This window comes from Brienomyrus brachyistius, chromosome 22, assembly GCF_023856365.1.
Source record: "Brienomyrus brachyistius isolate T26 chromosome 22, BBRACH_0.4, whole genome shotgun sequence".
Classification (NCBI taxonomy): domain Eukaryota; kingdom Metazoa; phylum Chordata; class Actinopteri; order Osteoglossiformes; family Mormyridae; genus Brienomyrus; species Brienomyrus brachyistius.
Genome location: NC_064554.1, coordinates 2,817,208 through 2,834,038, shown reverse-complemented (window position 1 = coordinate 2,834,038; position 16,831 = coordinate 2,817,208). Strand labels below are relative to the sequence as shown.

Sequence of the window (16,831 nt, the reverse complement as noted above, 5' to 3'; positions counted from 1 at the left end):
GGATAGCCAACGTCCTCAACTGAACGTGCCGACTCTTAACATCCGATGCAGTAGGTGGCAGCAATGTGCTCGTGAAGAGAAAATAACGCCGCGTTGCCCGGAGAAGACGAGGAGAAACGCTGTGAAGATGGCGACGTCCAAGAAGAAACATGCGAAAAAGCCGTGTGTTATTCCGGGCGGTTTTACGGGTATGTATATGATTTGCTATGAGAACTAAAGGACGTGTATATATACTGAATGAGGGTGCACTAAACGTGTGCGAACAGATTTAAGTTATATTATAGTTTTTAATATGATTTGCTAAATTACCGACGTGGCTGCACTTCGGACATGAACGTGAAACACGAAGCCTGTTTTGTTTACAACGATTTCGAAACCCAACTACTTAACAGCATTTCATTTGTAACAAAAAAAAAAGCTGCTTGGTCAAATAAATTAAGCAATTTATTTACTTTCTCCATAGTCGTTCAGTATTATAATCAGATACTGTCCAATGTCAGACGTTTGGTATTTTCAATCAAATTTAACTTTAAAAAGATTTTTATCGTATACCATTTCTAGTAGAATATGTATTTACTAATTTGAAATTAGCTGTAGTATTCTATATTTCATCCAGGTATTCTTTTTTGTTGGTGATTACTGCGGATAAAGTTAAGGAGCCATGGTAATTAATATCTGTTCTGCTGTTCAGTTATTGCTGTGCTGTTTATTGAATACCTGCTGATCTTTTTGTTTATTAGTCCTGCCTCTTCAATTCAGCGCAGACAGTGTCAGTCAACACAGCATTTACGTAAAGGAACACAGAGTTCGGGCAGAGAAGACCTCCCACAGACCACTTGAAAGGACGTTGTTTGTGGTCAACATACCGCCTTACTGCACAGAGGTATGCAAAACATAACTATGTTGCAAATCGTAATACAAAGATTCAGGTTTATGTCAATGCCTTTAATGCAGTATTTTTACCATCTTTTAAAACACTTCCGTCTATAAAAAAGATTCATTGGTAAACAAAATAAATAGTTAATAATTAGGAATTTCTCTCCCAGGTTTCCAAGGTGAAAAAGAGTACCTTTACTCAAGATTGTGTCTGATAAATAGTTATTGATTGTGTTCTCTCAGTTTGTCTCTCACTTAACGCTTGATTTGTATCTTTTAGGAAGTCGTTCATAATCTGTTTACATTGTTCGGCGAAATCCAATCAGTGGAGCTGATGGAAAGGCCTGGTGCCACCGATCACTCACAACTGCAGCTGTCTAAATATTTCAGACCAGCAAAGAAAGAGGTGGGGGGGCTTGGCAGGAGTGCATCACTGTGTGTTTACAGCCCAGTCATGCTGCTTTGTTTGATTGAATCAGCCAATTATGAAATGTCCATATGTTTTGTTGTTGTTGGTTTACAGGGATTCAGTGTGGCATATATTGTGTTTAAAAAAGCATCAAGCGTGAAGGCAGCAAAGTCACACCCCCATAACATCCCATTGGTTGTTAGCACAGAACAACAACCAGTTAAAGTTGGTCTGAAGAGTGAGTGACACAGTTGAACTTATTTTTTAATTTTAATTATTATTATATGTATTTTTTTTATTTTATTTACATGGTCAGTGGATGCTTGGAAACAGTGTGTCTGTTGTCTTTTCCCAGAATGGATAGATCAGTACAGACAGTCGGTAGCTTACCCAGACAAACTTCAAGAAGCAGTGGACACCTACATGCAGGAGTATGACAGGAGAAAAGAGAAGGTCAGTCTTAGTGTTTGGTCCTCGTGTCGTCTTTGTCTGTGTGTTTGTTTGTTAGAATGGTTCTGAAGGGAAGTGAGGTGTCAGGTTATATTTCCAACCTGGCAGTTTCTGAAGATTTTCTTGATTCTTTCCACCTTGTCTCTCAGGAATCCCAACAGTTGCAGAAAGATGGGGATGGGGACGAGGAAGAGGATGATGAAGGCTGGGTGAAAGTCACAAGGGGCACCAGGGGAAGCAAGGCCCGGCCTCACACCGAGGCGGCCAACCAGAGGGCTCTCCAAAAGGAGGACAAGAAGCGGAAGAGGAAGGAGCTAATAAATTTCTATGCATGGCAGCACAGACAGACGCAGAGAGAGCGTAAGTCGCAATGTACCTTTTGATGAAAGACAAGGCTGCTTATCTTTTTATCACAGCCATTTTTTTAATCAATTTCATTTGTATGAAACTTCCTTCTAGATGTTAGAGTTGTATGTACAGCCTAATTAATACTCTGCATGTCCATGTGCTGTTATGGTCTGCGCACAGTGCAAATGATGTGAATTTTCATTGTCAGGAGTGTCTGCTCTGGCTGCATGTGTGCAGCCCGGATATTGGTTCTAGTGTATTTGTTGTGCGCTAGTGTGCATGGACTGTACATGTCCAAGGAATTGATAGTTTATTTCTAGGTATTTTCAGTAGGTGGAATCTGCTGGACTGGTGGAATATCCTTGCTGTGTGCATGCACTGACTACGACCACATGCATAAACACGCAGTGCCCCAAAATGTAGGATGTGCACAAAAGTTTGTGTGCTCAAGCATGTGTGGCCTGTAGCAGCACACAGACAATTGCAGTATATTCTAGGCTTATTTCACCACAGTGTTGTGCAAACACCATATTAACTAAGAATGTCTCATGATGTAGAAGATAATTACGTTTGTCCTTCAAGCATACAGTGTGCACATCATGATTTGGAGTCTAAATCCAGTATTTCCTGACTTTCAGATATTGCGGAGCTGCGGAAGAAGTTTGAGGAGGACAAGCAGAGGATTGCGCTAATGAGAGCACAGAGGAAATTCAGACCATACTGAGTCGTCACCATTTATACACCTTCATTGTTTTTTGTTTCATTCTTATCTTGCCATCTACCCATTTCCTCTCCATTCCATTAAATAAATCTCATCTTTATTGTTCCTCATTTGGATTGTTGTTATATATCAGATCATATAAACAGCATTTCCAGCAAAAGCAAAATGAGATGAATAAAAATGCATATGGAAAATGTGAGGTGACCACATGCTGAGCATTACTTGTTAATTTATTAACAGACAGTCACATTGTTAGCAACCTGCTTTTAAATAATTTGACATTTATTTCTTAACACCTGAGAACACCAGTAAAGAAATCAGAGAAATGTAATTTCGATGAAACAATGGAGATGCTGTGTAAAACGGAACAGTACATTTCACATTGCAACGTAATGTTCCTTTAAAAACACTGCTCATGAATTTGAAAAATTAAATGACTTTTAGTCTCGTACGTATTACATGTTGTCACGTCATAAAACCCCTGTTTTTATAACTAACAAAGCAAGCATTGTGGAATTTATACTATAATATTTAAGTTAAAACATAGTGCTGTTAGAAAAACTTGATTGTATTAAATGGCTTGGGGAAAGAACACAAAAGCGATGCACTGAAATAATGTGTCCAAAGCTGGATAAAATAATAAAATGCAATGTGATGGGGGAACAAGCTGAAGTCGCCCAACTAGTGACGTAAGGATATCACGAGACGGCGACCAATAAAAGACATTAGGTAGGGCTGTGACGTCACGACGAGTGAGGAAGCGAGAAGGGGGAGGAGAAGAGCTAAGCTGATTTGGTTGAAGAGGATCTTTATGCCACTGGAAAGAGGAGCGACACAAGCGGTGTTGGATCCTTAGGCATTACAGACATGGCCCTGAATCGGAATCATTCGCACAACGGCGGCGTTTTAATCAACAACGGAGAGAGGTGAGGCGTCACGCGCGGCGAGCCCCGCTCGGGTCCGCGCGCTGCCCGTGACCATTACCCTGGCTAATCAGAGGATAAACTTTCCTTGGGCCTCGCTAACTAACCGGCGAGTGATAGTTTCGTGGTATCTTACTGACCGGAAAGCTGTCAGGAGCTGCACCGCCGGATTATTTCAGTTTATATAACAAGTTATACATGGAAGGCAACTACGCAGTTAGCTAGCTAACGAAACCAGTGGCTGTTTCATAAGTCAATAACAGTAACTAAGATTATGAGTGACTATACTGCGCAGGTAAAATTAGACCTACTAGAATTTTGACGACGCTTATTTAAAGCACAAAATGTCGACTCTTTGGCTGTCCTAGAAAGGTACCTAATTAACTTATTTAACATGGGCCGTCACAGCTGGATTACGCGTTTGACCCTTCGGATTGATATTGTGATCGAGCCAGTTGCTTTAAAAAAACAACTGAAAGTAAAATTCTTGGTCACGTCTGGCTGTCACTGAAAATAAGTTATTTAGATGATTTGATCAACTTAATGTTAAGAGACACACATGTTTTAGGCCGATACCTACGGTAACATATGATACTTGTTTTGTCATGCGTCAGTAGATGTCATATCCGGGAAGTAAACAATATTAATGTATACAGTAACTATTCTGACAGCACTCACGGGGTATGTTTTTATTTTTAAATCATCTGTAGTTTCACAGGTGTTCACCTAGCTTGGCTAATGTATTCTAAATCAGGTTTTTTTGCTATGAATATTCACTGATTAATAGTTATAGGACTATGATGGCAAAATGCTAAACGATTTCTAAATAACAGAAAAGTATTCTCAAATTGCCATGTGATGGACCGACATCCTGCTAGGTTATACCCGAGCCATGATCTGCCTGGGATCGGTTCCTGGGCCCACTGTGTCCTCGACCAGAATAAGTGGTTAGAAGGCTGATAGTTCTTCAGTTCAGAGAGCCTGTGTTGTGTGGGATTCCACTGGTCATTCCAGTTTCCTCCTGCAGTGTAAAGACATGAACTTAATTTAAATTGGTGTCCTCTGCTTTAGAGTGCAAGTGTGTCTACCTTGTGGTGCGCTAGTATTCCATCCAAAGTGCCCCCCAGCTTTGTTTTTTTGTCCTCCCTCAGGACGCTGTACTGAATAATCAGTTTGAATGTGGATGGATGAAATTGAGAAAGCAAAAACAGGCAGTTTCAGTTTATAAAGGAAGTGTTGAAGTGATGAAGGAACTTGTGAAACTGGAGAGGATCTTTATTAGTCCTTTTGTGAAATCCCACAGGTGACCCCACAGTGTGGTTAGAATTTCTTGCCACTGCAACTAGCTTGTAGTAATACTACATTTTTTTTATGTATTCCTGTAATTGAATGAAATATAGCTGTCTGTTTCCTCTGTAGTTAGACTTAAGATGCTTAAATGTTTGGGGTTGAGCTGATCTTCCCTTCTTCTAGTGTGCTAAGGCAGTGCCGAAATGTGGAGCTCACCTTCAGTGATGTCACTAGCAAGATGGAATTGCTCCGGGGTACGAAGAAAGGCACTGTTTACCTAACACCATACAGGGTAGGCCTGTGACACTCCTCATTCTTTCGAAGTGCATTTTGCTCTTGTCGTTCAGGCTGCATGCTCTTACACCTGCTTAATCTCTCCCTCACTGTCTAGATGCTGTTTGTGTCCAGCAATAGCAAAGACTGTCTGGGCTCCTTCATGTTTCCATATTACTTGATGAAGGGCTGCAGCATCGAACAGCCAGTGTTTGCCGCCAACTACATCAAGGGCACTATCATGGCCGAAGCGGGCGGTAGGTGTTCTTTCATGCTTCTTAACTCTCTTGGCACTTATTGCATTTTTCTCCCTCTGGAACCTATTGTGTTTGCTCCTTGTACGGCTGTGTCTGTTTCAGCTAGCCTCCTCACACTTTTAGCACCAGTTTATACCATGTCTGTTTGGTAGGGGGTTGGGAAGGAAAAGCAAATTTCAAGATGTCATTCACCTCCGGTGGTGCGATAGAGCTGGGGCAGCATCTCTTTAAGCTGGCAACCAATGGTAAGTGTGTTCAGCCAGCCTCTGCATTGTGGACCTTCTGTGTTTTTTTCTGTACATATTGTAATGAAATATTTGAGTAAAAACCGCAAGGATTCATGGACTCGAAGGCTTTGTCAATTGCACAAGTACAAGTTCATGTGAGTGAAATAAGCTTTACCCAAAGTTCCTTGGCATCATTGCCAGGAGAAATCTCCCTATAATGAATTGGCATTGTCGCAAGGTGCAGTTTTTTGTACGTGTTTTAATCTAGTTTAATGAAATAGAAAGCTAGACCATCTTCTGTAATAGGAGTTGAGGAAATGCATTGAATGCTAATTGGGTGAAAAGCAGAAAAGCTCTGGACCGCAGACACTTGTTTGTGGATGGCACTATGGGGCAAATGTTGTCAAGGAGTCGCTTAGCAAACATGAAGCTAATGTTATGGTTGGATGGATGGATGGATGGTAATGGGGTCATTTTGAGGTGTAGTGGTCTGCTACGTAGGACAGGCTGGAAAACAGAAAAGACAAAAACCTGAAAAAATTGTTTCAATATTTAATTTCATTGTGTCAACAGCATCTCGTGCCCCTCCTCCTCAAAACGGAGGGCCTTCATTCGGGTACCCCTCCCCAGGAGCCATGAATGGTTATGGGGTGCCCCCAGCTCCCTACGGGTACCCATATGCCCCCCCGGCAAATGGCTATCCTCCAGTACCTCCTGCCAACATGGCCTATATGTACCCACCACCACCCCCTGCAGGTACACTAATGTTATTAACATATCAATAACATATGTAAGTTTTTTTATGTGGTAACATCTTCATACAGCAATCAATTTGTCAGGAATGTTTTCTTTGTTCTACTTTATACTTCTGTGTTGTCATTAATGTAACTGTGTTTGCTTCAGGAATGTACCCATCAGCCCCTGTCTTCATGCCAGAGCCCCCACCTTATCCTGGCCCCCCCCAGAACTGGACAGCTCCTCCTACAGGTCAGTGTGCATCACTGCTCTTGTCTAATGACATCACTCTGTTTTCCATGAGCCTTGTGGACCATGCCGTATACAGTTATGTGGTTTTATAATCAGAAAGGATTCGTCTCTGACACTGTAAAATAGCGTTTGCCGATTTGCCATTTAGTATATGTGGGATATGGACTGACCATCAGAGCTGCATGCTTTCTTCAATGACAATGACACAAAAAATGACCAAATGGTTAGTTTCAAAATCCCAGTGTTTTTTTCCTGCATTGCTTGATAGCTTTGTTCCCTTGTTCTTCCGATGCTCTGCATAGGGGATGTGTTACTGTCATCTTATTTGTTTTCCTCATTGTTCCTGCCTTTCCAGGAAATCCTAAGGCAATGGAAGCTGCAGGCAGTGCATACTACGACCCCAACAAGCCACACAGTGTCTACATGCCCATGGTGAGATCACCAGCCTCCCCCTGTTCTTGGCTTATTCTGTATTTATGTTTAAATATGTAGTGTAACATCCATCACTCGCCTATCTTTTTGTTATTCTTAAAGGACCAACCTCCACCCTATTCCCCATACCCACCTCAGTCTGACAAGAAGAACAACTGAGGCAAACAGGCAGTAGGTGAAAAGTGCTCCATCTTACTGTAAAATTACCAACATCTTCTAATTTGGGGAAATGAGAAACCATTTAAATATTTTGCAATAATTATGCTATACTCAAAGCTTTCATTCAGTCTTTTTCATCTATACACAATGAACCTTCTGACCCAGATTGTGCTAATCAGGTTTCAGTGTGATCATGTGATTTGTGTTGGTTTGACAGGGATGCATGCTTCAGTCTGTAAGAATGACAGAATGGCTGGGCTCTGCGTTTGAGTAACGGGGACCTGGGTCAACATGGCTTCTCTGTTTACCCCAGTTGGGTTTTTTTTTTACCTGCAATGCCTCTACTGCAACGTGCAGGTCTTAGAGCAAGTATATTTATACAAAACGCAATTGTTAATGATTTTTATAAAGTAGAAAACTCAGCTGCATTGTTTTCAAATTGGCGTCCTAAAGTCTAAGTACAGCAGTGGAATTCCTGTTTTTACCGATGATGTCAAAATGCCGTGAATATATTCAAGTAACAAATAGCTTTTTCCTCATGTAATTCAGGCTTCATAGTTAATGACTGGAAAAATATTCTACGTGACTTTTTTCTTCTCAATTGTTTCAGCTACTTGTCAATTAATTTATAATGATACAGTGTATGAACTGGTTTAGTTTATGCATTTAGAATAAATGTTAAATTCTGTATAGATCTATTAAGGTTTCAAAAATAGTAAATTTCTATGACTTTTTCTCACTTAAAATTGTCTTTTTTACAATTTATTGGTAAATAAGCAAATACTTGTAGTAATTGTTAATAAATGTTTTACCCATGACGTGTTGTGGGCTGAAGTATAAATGAAACTCCGCATTTGTAGCTGAATATTTTTTATATATATATATATATATATAATATATAAAATATAAATACACACACACATATATATAAATAAATAAAATAAAATTGGTGAATGAGTCAGTGTAATTGATGTTTTGATAAAAGCAAGGTAGACAAGCCAAAATTGGGATATGTACAGAATGTTGAATAGGACCAGATGACTAGGCAATGCCCACAATACATAGATGGCTGATCCTCTATCTTGGTGCTACTGTCATTGGGAGCAGGAGGTGTCTACCCGTAACGAGTACGAAGGAGAAGACCAACGCCGAAATGCTGCAAAAACGATCGGTTCTCTCTGGGAAAGACCGTTATGATTATTGGCACTGTCTGCCCCTAGTGTTTTTGATGTGTCATTACATTTTTTTCCATGGTAAATGGGAGGGACCACAGACCCCTGCAGTGTTTATGTGATTTTTATAACCTACCAGCAGGAATCTGCAAATCCTCAAGCAGTGAGGAGGGGTGCAGTGAAGGTCATGCTTCATCCCGCTGTGTACTGTACTGTCTGTCAAACCCACGCTGCAGTAGCTGAACACTTAAGACTGCTTTTTCATTCTGACGTACCTGCTTGTTTACACAGTCATAACATCTTCGTTAAGAGATTCCAAGTACATTTGACGTGCAGTAATGTCTGCTGTCTGAGCTGGCTGGTCGGTTCATAATTACAGTGCATCAGAACAGTTTTGTTTGCTGCCCATGTCACAGTATACTATCCTAATGTGTTTTGTGATTCAAATTTCACTATGAGCTTCATTACCCTTGGGTGCCTGACGCTGACAACAGCATTTGTAAACAGTGCCATCTGCGTTGCCTTAGAAGTTATAATCATTATGTGCGTCTAGCTGAGTGTAATTTTCTAGTGACTTCAGATAATCACTCGGTTTCTTTGCCCGTTAGACTTAACATGTAATTATTGTGGTGGTTCTAATAATAGCAAGTCATTTAACATTTGACTATTCACTCTTTTTTCCATCCCTTTGTCCATTAGTCATTTTCAGACAGACTTGATGAGTTAACATACATGCTAGTATTAAATGACTAAAGATGAATGCTTCTCTGTCAGACTCCCATCTTGCACCTACATGCATACAGTTACAATGCCGGTGAGAGCAGAAATGCACAAGCAGCTTGTGAATTCTCACTCATCTATATTGCATTCCTCTTTGGGGTGGGATGGCGGGATGTCAGTGTTAAGGTGACGGCTTTTTGGGATTAGCTGTCTGGCATTGTGTTTTGCTGAGGGGCCATACTTTTAGTACGTACGTACGGAAGGGGGGAGGAGGGGTCTAACAATTTGACCAAATTTTGCGTACATGTGCGTATGCTGGGGGGGGGGGTGAATCAACTTGAGAAATTTCAAAATTAAGTGTTTCGTTCACGATACCTGACCTGCTGGATTGCATTCCATACGTGGATATAACTTAAAACATCTTTAGTTCATCTGATCATCAGCCGGCCGGCGGATAGTCCATCAACATCGAATCAACACGCAAGCAGAATTATAAGCATGCAGCACTAACCATTATTATTAATGTCTAACAACTGTTCGCTTGACATACATATTCGATGTTTTCATGTAATTTCAAATTTTCAAGCACCATTATGGCACGTTAACTGTCCAGCGAACCAAGTTTTTTTTTCAGAATTCTTGACAAGTGCGTCTGCTATGCTTATGCCTACTTTTGAGGAATACGCTAGTCCTTATAGCTTATTCCTCCAAGTGCCGACTGAAATACTACATGTATAAGAATTAAAGAAGTCTTATTTGTTGCATTTCGTTTTATTTGAAAGTGATTTTATTGCAGTAAATCTCATGACATCATTCTTTTGTTATCCCTAAAGTTAACAGGAACGTTTGTAGCTCCAAAAAGAAGTGCATAAGTCGACTGACGATCGCCCATGCGTACGTACGCGGGGGGGGGGTTCAACTACCCAGCGTATGTGTGCGTACGGGGGGGGGAGAGGGTCCAAAAAATTGGTAAAATGTGCGTACGTACTAAAAGTATGCCTCCTGACTTGTGTGTGTGTGTGTGTGTGTGTATATATATATAAGTACGGGTCTGTATGTGTGCACGTGGATGTGTGTGTGCTCCCAGGTGCACATTTAACCTGTCTCTGCCAGTGTGCAGTCTTACTCCAAGGCCAGTTCCTAAGTTCATACTCAAGGCAACATTAGTCATCAAGGTGTATCTAGAATAGAAGGGTCACTAGACATTCTGTTGAGTTTTAGTGGGTCAGTGAAAGAGACAGGAAGACTGCAAACAAAAAAGAGTATGGAATAGCAACTGTGTTGATAATGTTCAAAGGGAGAGAGTGCTCTGTGTTAAGCTTGGATAAAGGAGGAGGAGCAGTGATAGTTGGAGATAGATTAATGTTGATGGATCCCGGGAAGATTATGTTGGAGTTACTGAGACATGCTATTAATAAAAGGCCCCTGCTGCATGAAATGGTACAAAGTCAATTTAAACAACAGTAGGGATCCAGCAGCTTTGCGGCTTGGACCCCTGATAAAGAAAACTCAGGATCAAAATGAAAATCTTGGGACTCCGGCCAACAGCATGTCTGTCCAAATATCCATCTTAGACCGGGTTGGGGTGGGCGGTGCCTGGAGCCTATCCCAGGCTGCACAGCAGACAAGGCTGAGGACCGGATACACTCTGGATGGAATACCAATCCACCACAGGCTGCATACATGCACAGAAAGAGCCAGGACTATTGTTAATAAGCAGACACATTTGTCTCAATGATACAGCCTTGAATAATTTTGGTAAATGGATTTTTAATTGTCCTAATAATATCAGCCAGTGGCCATGAAGCAAGATGAATGCGAATGTTACACTGAAATGACATCATTCTGAGGAAACGCACAAGCTGCCAAAACTCACAATTTAATGCAGTTTGCAGAGCCCTTCCTAAAGATCGTGTTAGAATAATCTTCTCAAAATCACACGATGGGCTTGTTTGCATGTCTGATGGTGTACGCCATTAAAAAAAGTTTAGATGCCAACTCTGGACAAAGCTTTGTTTTATGTGCAAGTTGATTAATCCAGGAATGAAAACACTAATAATTGTGTTTCAATATATTCTAATCAAACACAATGGAATATTGAAAGTAGAAAGGGGGTATTAGAGGAATTGTGGACAGCTTGCATGGAAAATATAAGATTTATTCAAAACACCAGTTCTTTAACTGCTATGATTCCCGATATGTCATACACATTGTTTATATTTACACACATTGTACAGAATAATATTCATTCACAAGCACAGTGACACTGTCAAAATTAAACCCAAAAAAGGTCAAGGACCGTCACGTTGACCAAAAGCAAAGATGTTCATGAACTTTGTACATCTTTTCCGAGACAGAAAAGGTGATGTACCTCTGTTGGCTGTGTCCTTAATACACACCATTTGCCTATCATCAGTCTTCATTTCCCTTTTATGTTACATTATCTCATCTTCATGATATTTTTTTTTATTATTTTGTACAGCAATCTTTATTTCACTTTTAGGTATTTTGATTACACAAGTTGAACAGCTTTTTAAAATAGCGAAAGAAAGCCAGGATCCACAGCCACCATCAGTTGTTGTGTCTCCACCTTCATTTTTCCCATCCTTTCCCTCCTGGCTGTGTGGGCAGTTGGAGGCCCACTAATCTGGCCACCTGTTCCGGTGCTCGCTCCCCTTTGCCATGGAAGAGCTTGTGCAGGGTGAGGTGGTGCCTGGTCGATGCCAGAAGACACAGGTAGGAGTGGGAGGCATGAAGAGCTTCCCTCTGAGCACGGCAGTGCCGTTCACTAGTGACCTGAATGTGAAATACAGGATAAAGTGTAAGTGTTTCTGAACTAGTAAAGTTACTTTGTAAATTGTAATGTTAAATGTTTTTACATTCAAAACACTTGCAGTGGTGCTAATTAAATATTTAAGGTTTATGGAACACGGTATGACAATATAACCCACGGTTATATCTACTTTATTGTGAATTGTTTAATGTGAGGTAAGTAGACTGCAGCTGAATAACGCAAGCTGGGTTTTCACAATAACAATCCTAATAAAGCATAGAATGTGAAATTTCACCTAATTAAAGCATGAAAATAAATCGAACAACGTCTCCTTTTGACCATGATTAAGAATCCCGTTCAGCGAGGTGACACCTAACCAAATTTATGTTAAACACAAGAAGAAACCATTATATTTCGTATAATTTGTTGTAATTGCATTTACCAGCATTATCTCGTTACCCCTGATTTTAGCGTCTGCAGTATTGTCCATTCCCGTCCTTGCAGTTATACGTGTGACTAGTTTGTAACGCATGACATCGTAGGTCACCTTGAACAAATTCTCAAACATCGGCGCCTACACTAATAACCCACTGACGTGTCTTTCACGGTGTGTCGTGCCTTAGAAACTGTCTTTTTTCACAATTTCACTGAAAAACATCGTTTCCTCAACAAAACATCCGCAGGCTCCTTAGCTAATACACCCAGTAAGGTAGCACATTGCCTAATGGCCCTTGAGTTACCTGGTTTTTACGAAATTGATCCAAAACAAAGTTATACGCTAGCGTTTGTTTATATTCCGGACCCTTAGACGCCCGTAGCTCCTTCAGGATACCGCGACACACGCGTAGCGGTGAAGACAACGCTGCCATCTTGGAGGTCGGGTCAGTCTGCTATCAAGGCAGTGCTATGGATTATCGAGCAAGCGATCGGCGCAGACCCTACTGGCCGATTCAAACCCCTTCGGTTGTACGCAAATAGGCTCTGCGTATCTCGCGGGGACGACGAATGTAGATGTTCATAACCATGCATAGCTATTATGGAGCTTAATAGCAACGGAAATCCGCTGTTTGTAAAATGAATTAAGTTGGACAATGTAGCATACTTCTTTAGTAGATTTAATAAATCCGGTTCGACATGTTTTAAAAAAAATACATATCGGTTAATTCTTGGTTTTCATACCTAGTGACGATTATATGCTTCGAATATATTATACTGTGTTGTTGGAGTTTGAGGGGCTACAGATATGGAAATAGCAATCGGAAACAGGTGAGCCTCCTACTTCTAACTGCGAGTTTAATATATTTTATTACAAAAAAGTGATGCATGAAGCATATGCATTTAAGTTGCATGTTATACAACCTCGTTTCCAGATAAAATAAAAATGTCTCCAGAAATGCGTAAAACGTAAATAAAAACAGAATACAGTGATTTACTTACATATACGCCCATATTTAATTGAAAATAGAACAAAGACAACACATCAGATGTTGAAACTGAGAAATTTTATTGTTTTGACAAATAAGCTCAATTTGAATTTGATGTCAGCAACACGTTTCAAAAAGGTTGAGACGGGCACGCTGACCACTGTCCTGCATCACCTCTTGTATCAAAACTCTGTAGACGTTTGGGAACTGAGGAGACCAGTTGCTGGAGTTTTCTAAGTTAAGTGTCCCATTCTTGCCTGATAGACGATTTCAGCTGCTCAACAGTTTGGGGTGTCCTTTGTCGTATTTTTCCTTTCATGATGCACCTAATGTTTTCAGCGGGTGACAGGTCTGGACTGGCCAGTCTTACTCTCGGATTCTTCTACAGCGGAGCCACGCTGTTGTAACACACGCAGAATGCGATTTGGCATTGTCTTGTTGACATGTACAAGGCCTTTTTTGAAAAGGACGTTGTCTAGATGGTACCATATGTTGCTCCAAAACATGTACATATCGTATATATGAGCATTAATGGGGCCTTCCGACATGTGCTAGCTACCTAATCCAAGGACACACTAATGCACCACCATACCATCATGGATGCTGGCTTTTCAAGTGCCTGTTGATAAGATGGATGGGCTCACCTCTGCTCGGAAGACATGCCCATAATTTCCAAAAAGAATGAAAATTTTTAATTAATCAGACCAGAGAAGTCAGCGATGTTTTTTGATCATGTTTGGATATGGTTTCTTTGCATGGTAGAGTTTCATCCAGCATTTGTGAATGCAACGACGAACTGTGTTGATAGACAGTGGTTTTCGGAAATGTTCCTGAGCCCATGCAGTGATTTCCATTAGGGAATTGTGTCTGTTTTTAATGCAGTGCCGTCTGAGGACCCGAAGATCACGGCTATCCAATATTGGTTTTCGGCCTTGTCCCTTGCGTACATAGAGTTCTCCGGATTCTCTGAATCTTTTAATTATATTATGTACCTTAGATGATGAAATTCCCATATTCTTTGCAATGTTACGTTGAGGAACATTATTCTTAAATTGTTGCACTATTTGCCCACACAGTGTTTCAGAGAGTGGCGAACCTCTTCCCATCTTCATTATATAGAGACACTGCCTCTTTGGGAGGCTCTTTTTATACCCGATTAACTAATTAGATGCGAGATATTCAACCAGCTGTTTTGTTTTAGCATTACACAACTTTTCCAGTCTTTTCTTGCCCCTGTCCTAACTTTTTTTGAAACGTGTTCCTGGCATCAAATTCAAATTGAGCATATGTTTGTAATGAAACGATAAAATTACTGTTTCAACATTTAATATGTTGTCTTTGTTAACAGATACATTGAAATGTCTATTTTCAATTAAATGTGGGTTTATATGATTTGTAAATCATTGCATTCCGCTGTCATCTACATTTTACGCAGCGTCCCAACTTTATTGAAAACGGGGTTGTGACAAAGAAAAAAGTGCAGTAAACAATTTTATGTGATAAAAGAGATTTATACTTTATGAAAAGTATGACGCTTTAATTATATACATGTTTATTACGTAGGTCATATTCAATGAACCGCATGCAGTGCCTTGTAACGACATAACTGTATAATTACATAAACTAAACTTTCCAGTAAATGTATGTATACATGTTTTATATACTAATAATTTTCTTGATCACGGGGTGGCGCTATTGCGCCATTGTTAAGTCGAAGTGGTTCAGGAGACAATGAGAACTAAAAGAACAAAATGTCGTGACAGTGACACAAATTACATTTAACCGTTTGTTATATACATCCACTTGTATTTTTTTATCCTTGTCAGTCACAGTGTGGCAGTATAAGGTACAAGGCTGGGATGCATCTGGGATGGGATGCCAGTCTATTGTAAAACACACACATGTACACAGATTATGGACCTATATCTTTGTGGCTACTCTTCATTCATCCCTATCCGCACAACCCTAATCCTAGCTATGACAATCCTAACCTCCACCCAGCCATAACCAGTCCCACTAACTGCACCAGTTTGCCACCATAATATGCATACAAAATTAAATTTGATACCAAACATACTAAATTCAATAAAGAAAAAACGTCAGCACACCTTATTAAATGTTACTATTAAAGCTTTGGCCATTTAGATATTTTATCCGGGTAAATCTGCAATATTTAAATTCAGAGTTTTATTTGTGTCATACACTTAGGATATTGAAATGTCGTATATTCGGGTTGTGTGCACAGTTACCGCAACAGGGCTTCATGTAAGCCTTCAACGTGCAATTATTTCAGAAACAAACCCTCGTGCGCGACCACTACCTGACCTGCTGTCTCACACAGCAGTAGTCAGAAACACTATATCACCACCTAATTACAGCTACATTAGGACTGGTGTATAACAGTGCCGCCTTGCGTCGGTTCAGTCTGGTTTATACCGGTTTGAACTGGCTGCTCGGAGATTTTTTTATTGTGCTTTCCTCCTTTCTTCTCAGAAAAGAATTTGGTAGAATGGCATTGTATAAATGGCCAATAATTAGGGAAAAGCAGTTGCACACACGAGGTGAATGTAAACAGATTACAATTATTAAAAATTATGATAGAAATAAGATTTGTAGTTTTATTCTTTGCTTGTGTGTCTTAGTCTGAGTAGTCAGCTTTTAAAGCACATTTGGTTTAAAACCAAGTTCACATTTATTAGTATAATGTGAATTAAAGTTAGATAATCACCAGCATTAATCGACATTCAACACATCTTACTCATTTATGTGAAATATAAACATGACGCTAAAACAGTTTAATTGTATTTGCATGTTCAGGCATGTGACAGAGGCACAGGAACATTCCTGTTCTATCGAGGTTACAGGGGTTCTCAAACTTTCTGATCAAAGGTCACCAGATTTTTGTTCGAAGTCAGAGGTCCGGAACAGATTTCAATAAGAAAGCATTTCATTAACTTCAATTGATTAATAATAACCTTCGAAATATACATAAAAATATAGAACAAAATGGGTACCTTTAAACCCTTAGTAAACATCGGGGGCGGGTACGACGAGTTATGTACGCGTGTGCGGGGTTTGTTGGCTCTGCGTAGCATTTTGTACTGTACTTCAAATCAGGTTAAGCTTTTTCACGTTAACCATTTTGATTAATAAGGTCCATTATCCGCTGGGTCCAGATTAACTTCTAGTTTGGTCCGGACTTTGAGAACCCCTGATCTAGCACATTATCTCCTGCCATCGATTTTACGGTGGTCATTGCAGCAGCTGATAATGTGGTGATCGGCAGCAAGTTGAAATTAATCATTAGAAAGAAAAAAAAATCATACATCGGCCTAGCTAGCTGTAGGAGTGTCTTCATAGTTGGCATTGACCTGAAATACAACTGACAAC

General features: G+C 40.1%; 4 protein-coding genes across 6 annotated transcripts in view; 3 read left to right on the top strand and 1 right to left on the bottom strand.

Moving 5' to 3' along the window:
- Positions 1–37: 37 nt before the first annotated feature.
- Positions 38–2,914, top strand: rrp7a (ribosomal RNA processing 7 homolog A). The gene is made up of 7 exons (XM_048992068.1): positions 38–188; positions 741–883; positions 1,157–1,282; positions 1,400–1,523; positions 1,641–1,738; positions 1,885–2,095; positions 2,722–2,914. The coding sequence occupies exons 1-7, from the start codon at positions 128–130 to the stop codon at positions 2,805–2,807; spliced, it is 849 nt and encodes a 282-aa protein (XP_048848025.1). The 5' UTR covers positions 38–127; the 3' UTR covers positions 2,808–2,914.
- A 622-nt stretch (positions 2,915–3,536) lies between these two features.
- Positions 3,537–8,170, top strand: wbp2nl (WBP2 N-terminal like). 2 transcript variants are annotated; one of them, XM_048992076.1, is made up of 9 exons: positions 3,537–3,730; positions 5,201–5,309; positions 5,409–5,547; positions 5,700–5,792; positions 6,348–6,530; positions 6,678–6,761; positions 7,117–7,193; positions 7,296–7,364; positions 7,570–8,170. In XM_048992076.1, exons 1-8 carry the CDS (start codon positions 3,672–3,674, stop codon positions 7,350–7,352), a joined length of 801 nt encoding a protein of 266 aa, XP_048848033.1. In that variant the 5' UTR covers positions 3,537–3,671; the 3' UTR covers positions 7,353–7,364; positions 7,570–8,170. The 2 variants fall into 2 exon arrangements, with proteins under 2 accessions (XP_048848033.1, XP_048848032.1); XM_048992075.1 differs by having other exon boundaries at positions 7,296–8,170.
- A 3,211-nt stretch (positions 8,171–11,381) lies between these two features.
- fmc1 (formation of mitochondrial complex V assembly factor 1 homolog) lies at positions 11,382–12,929 on the bottom strand. Of its 2 annotated transcripts, none has more exons than XM_048992082.1 (2): positions 12,758–12,929; positions 11,382–12,040 (listed from the first exon to the last, which is right to left on the bottom strand). In XM_048992082.1, exons 1-2 carry the CDS (start codon positions 12,884–12,886, stop codon positions 11,837–11,839), a joined length of 333 nt encoding a protein of 110 aa, XP_048848039.1. In that variant the 5' UTR covers positions 12,887–12,929; the 3' UTR covers positions 11,382–11,836. The 2 variants fall into 2 exon arrangements, with proteins under 2 accessions (XP_048848039.1, XP_048848040.1); XM_048992083.1 differs by lacking the exon at positions 12,758–12,929 and adding an exon at positions 12,460–12,741.
- Positions 12,930–13,001: 72 nt separating this feature from the next.
- The window catches only part of LOC125718284 (activating transcription factor 7-interacting protein 1-like), a 46,554-nt gene continuing 42,724 nt past the window's right edge, over positions 13,002–16,831 (top strand). The window contains exon 1 of the mRNA XM_048992018.1: positions 13,002–13,283. The gene's annotated coding sequence lies outside the window, so the exon portion shown is untranslated. The remainder of the gene's footprint in view (positions 13,284–16,831) is intronic.

What these genes read in the sequence shown, in the direction of transcription:
- rrp7a (XM_048992068.1), top strand. Translation starts at nt 128, where the DNA reads ATGGCGACGTCCAAGAAGAAACATGCGAAAAAGCCGTGTGTTATTCCG. An exon ending in TCAGACCAGCAAAGAAAGAG is followed by an intron (nt 1,283 to 1,399) that starts GTGGGGGGGCTT and finishes GTTGGTTTACAG; the next exon opens with GGATTCAGTGTGGCATATAT. An exon ending in CAGACAGACGCAGAGAGAGC is followed by an intron (nt 2,096 to 2,721) that starts GTAAGTCGCAAT and finishes CCTGACTTTCAG; the next exon opens with ATATTGCGGAGCTGCGGAAG.
- wbp2nl (XM_048992076.1), top strand. Translation starts at nt 3,672, where the DNA reads ATGGCCCTGAATCGGAATCATTCGCACAACGGCGGCGTTTTAATCAAC. An exon ending in TATCATGGCCGAAGCGGGCG is followed by an intron (nt 5,548 to 5,699) that starts GTAGGTGTTCTT and finishes TCTGTTTGGTAG; the next exon opens with GGGGTTGGGAAGGAAAAGCA. An exon ending in ACAGTGTCTACATGCCCATG is followed by an intron (nt 7,194 to 7,295) that starts GTGAGATCACCA and finishes TTATTCTTAAAG; the next exon opens with GACCAACCTCCACCCTATTC.
- fmc1 (XM_048992082.1), bottom strand. Translation starts at nt 12,886, where the DNA reads ATGGCAGCGTTGTCTTCACCGCTACGCGTGTGTCGCGGTATCCTGAAG. An exon ending in ATCAATTTCGTAAAAACCAG is followed by an intron (nt 12,041 to 12,757) that starts GTAACTCAAGGG and finishes TTTCACATTCAG; the next exon opens with GTCACTAGTGAACGGCACTG.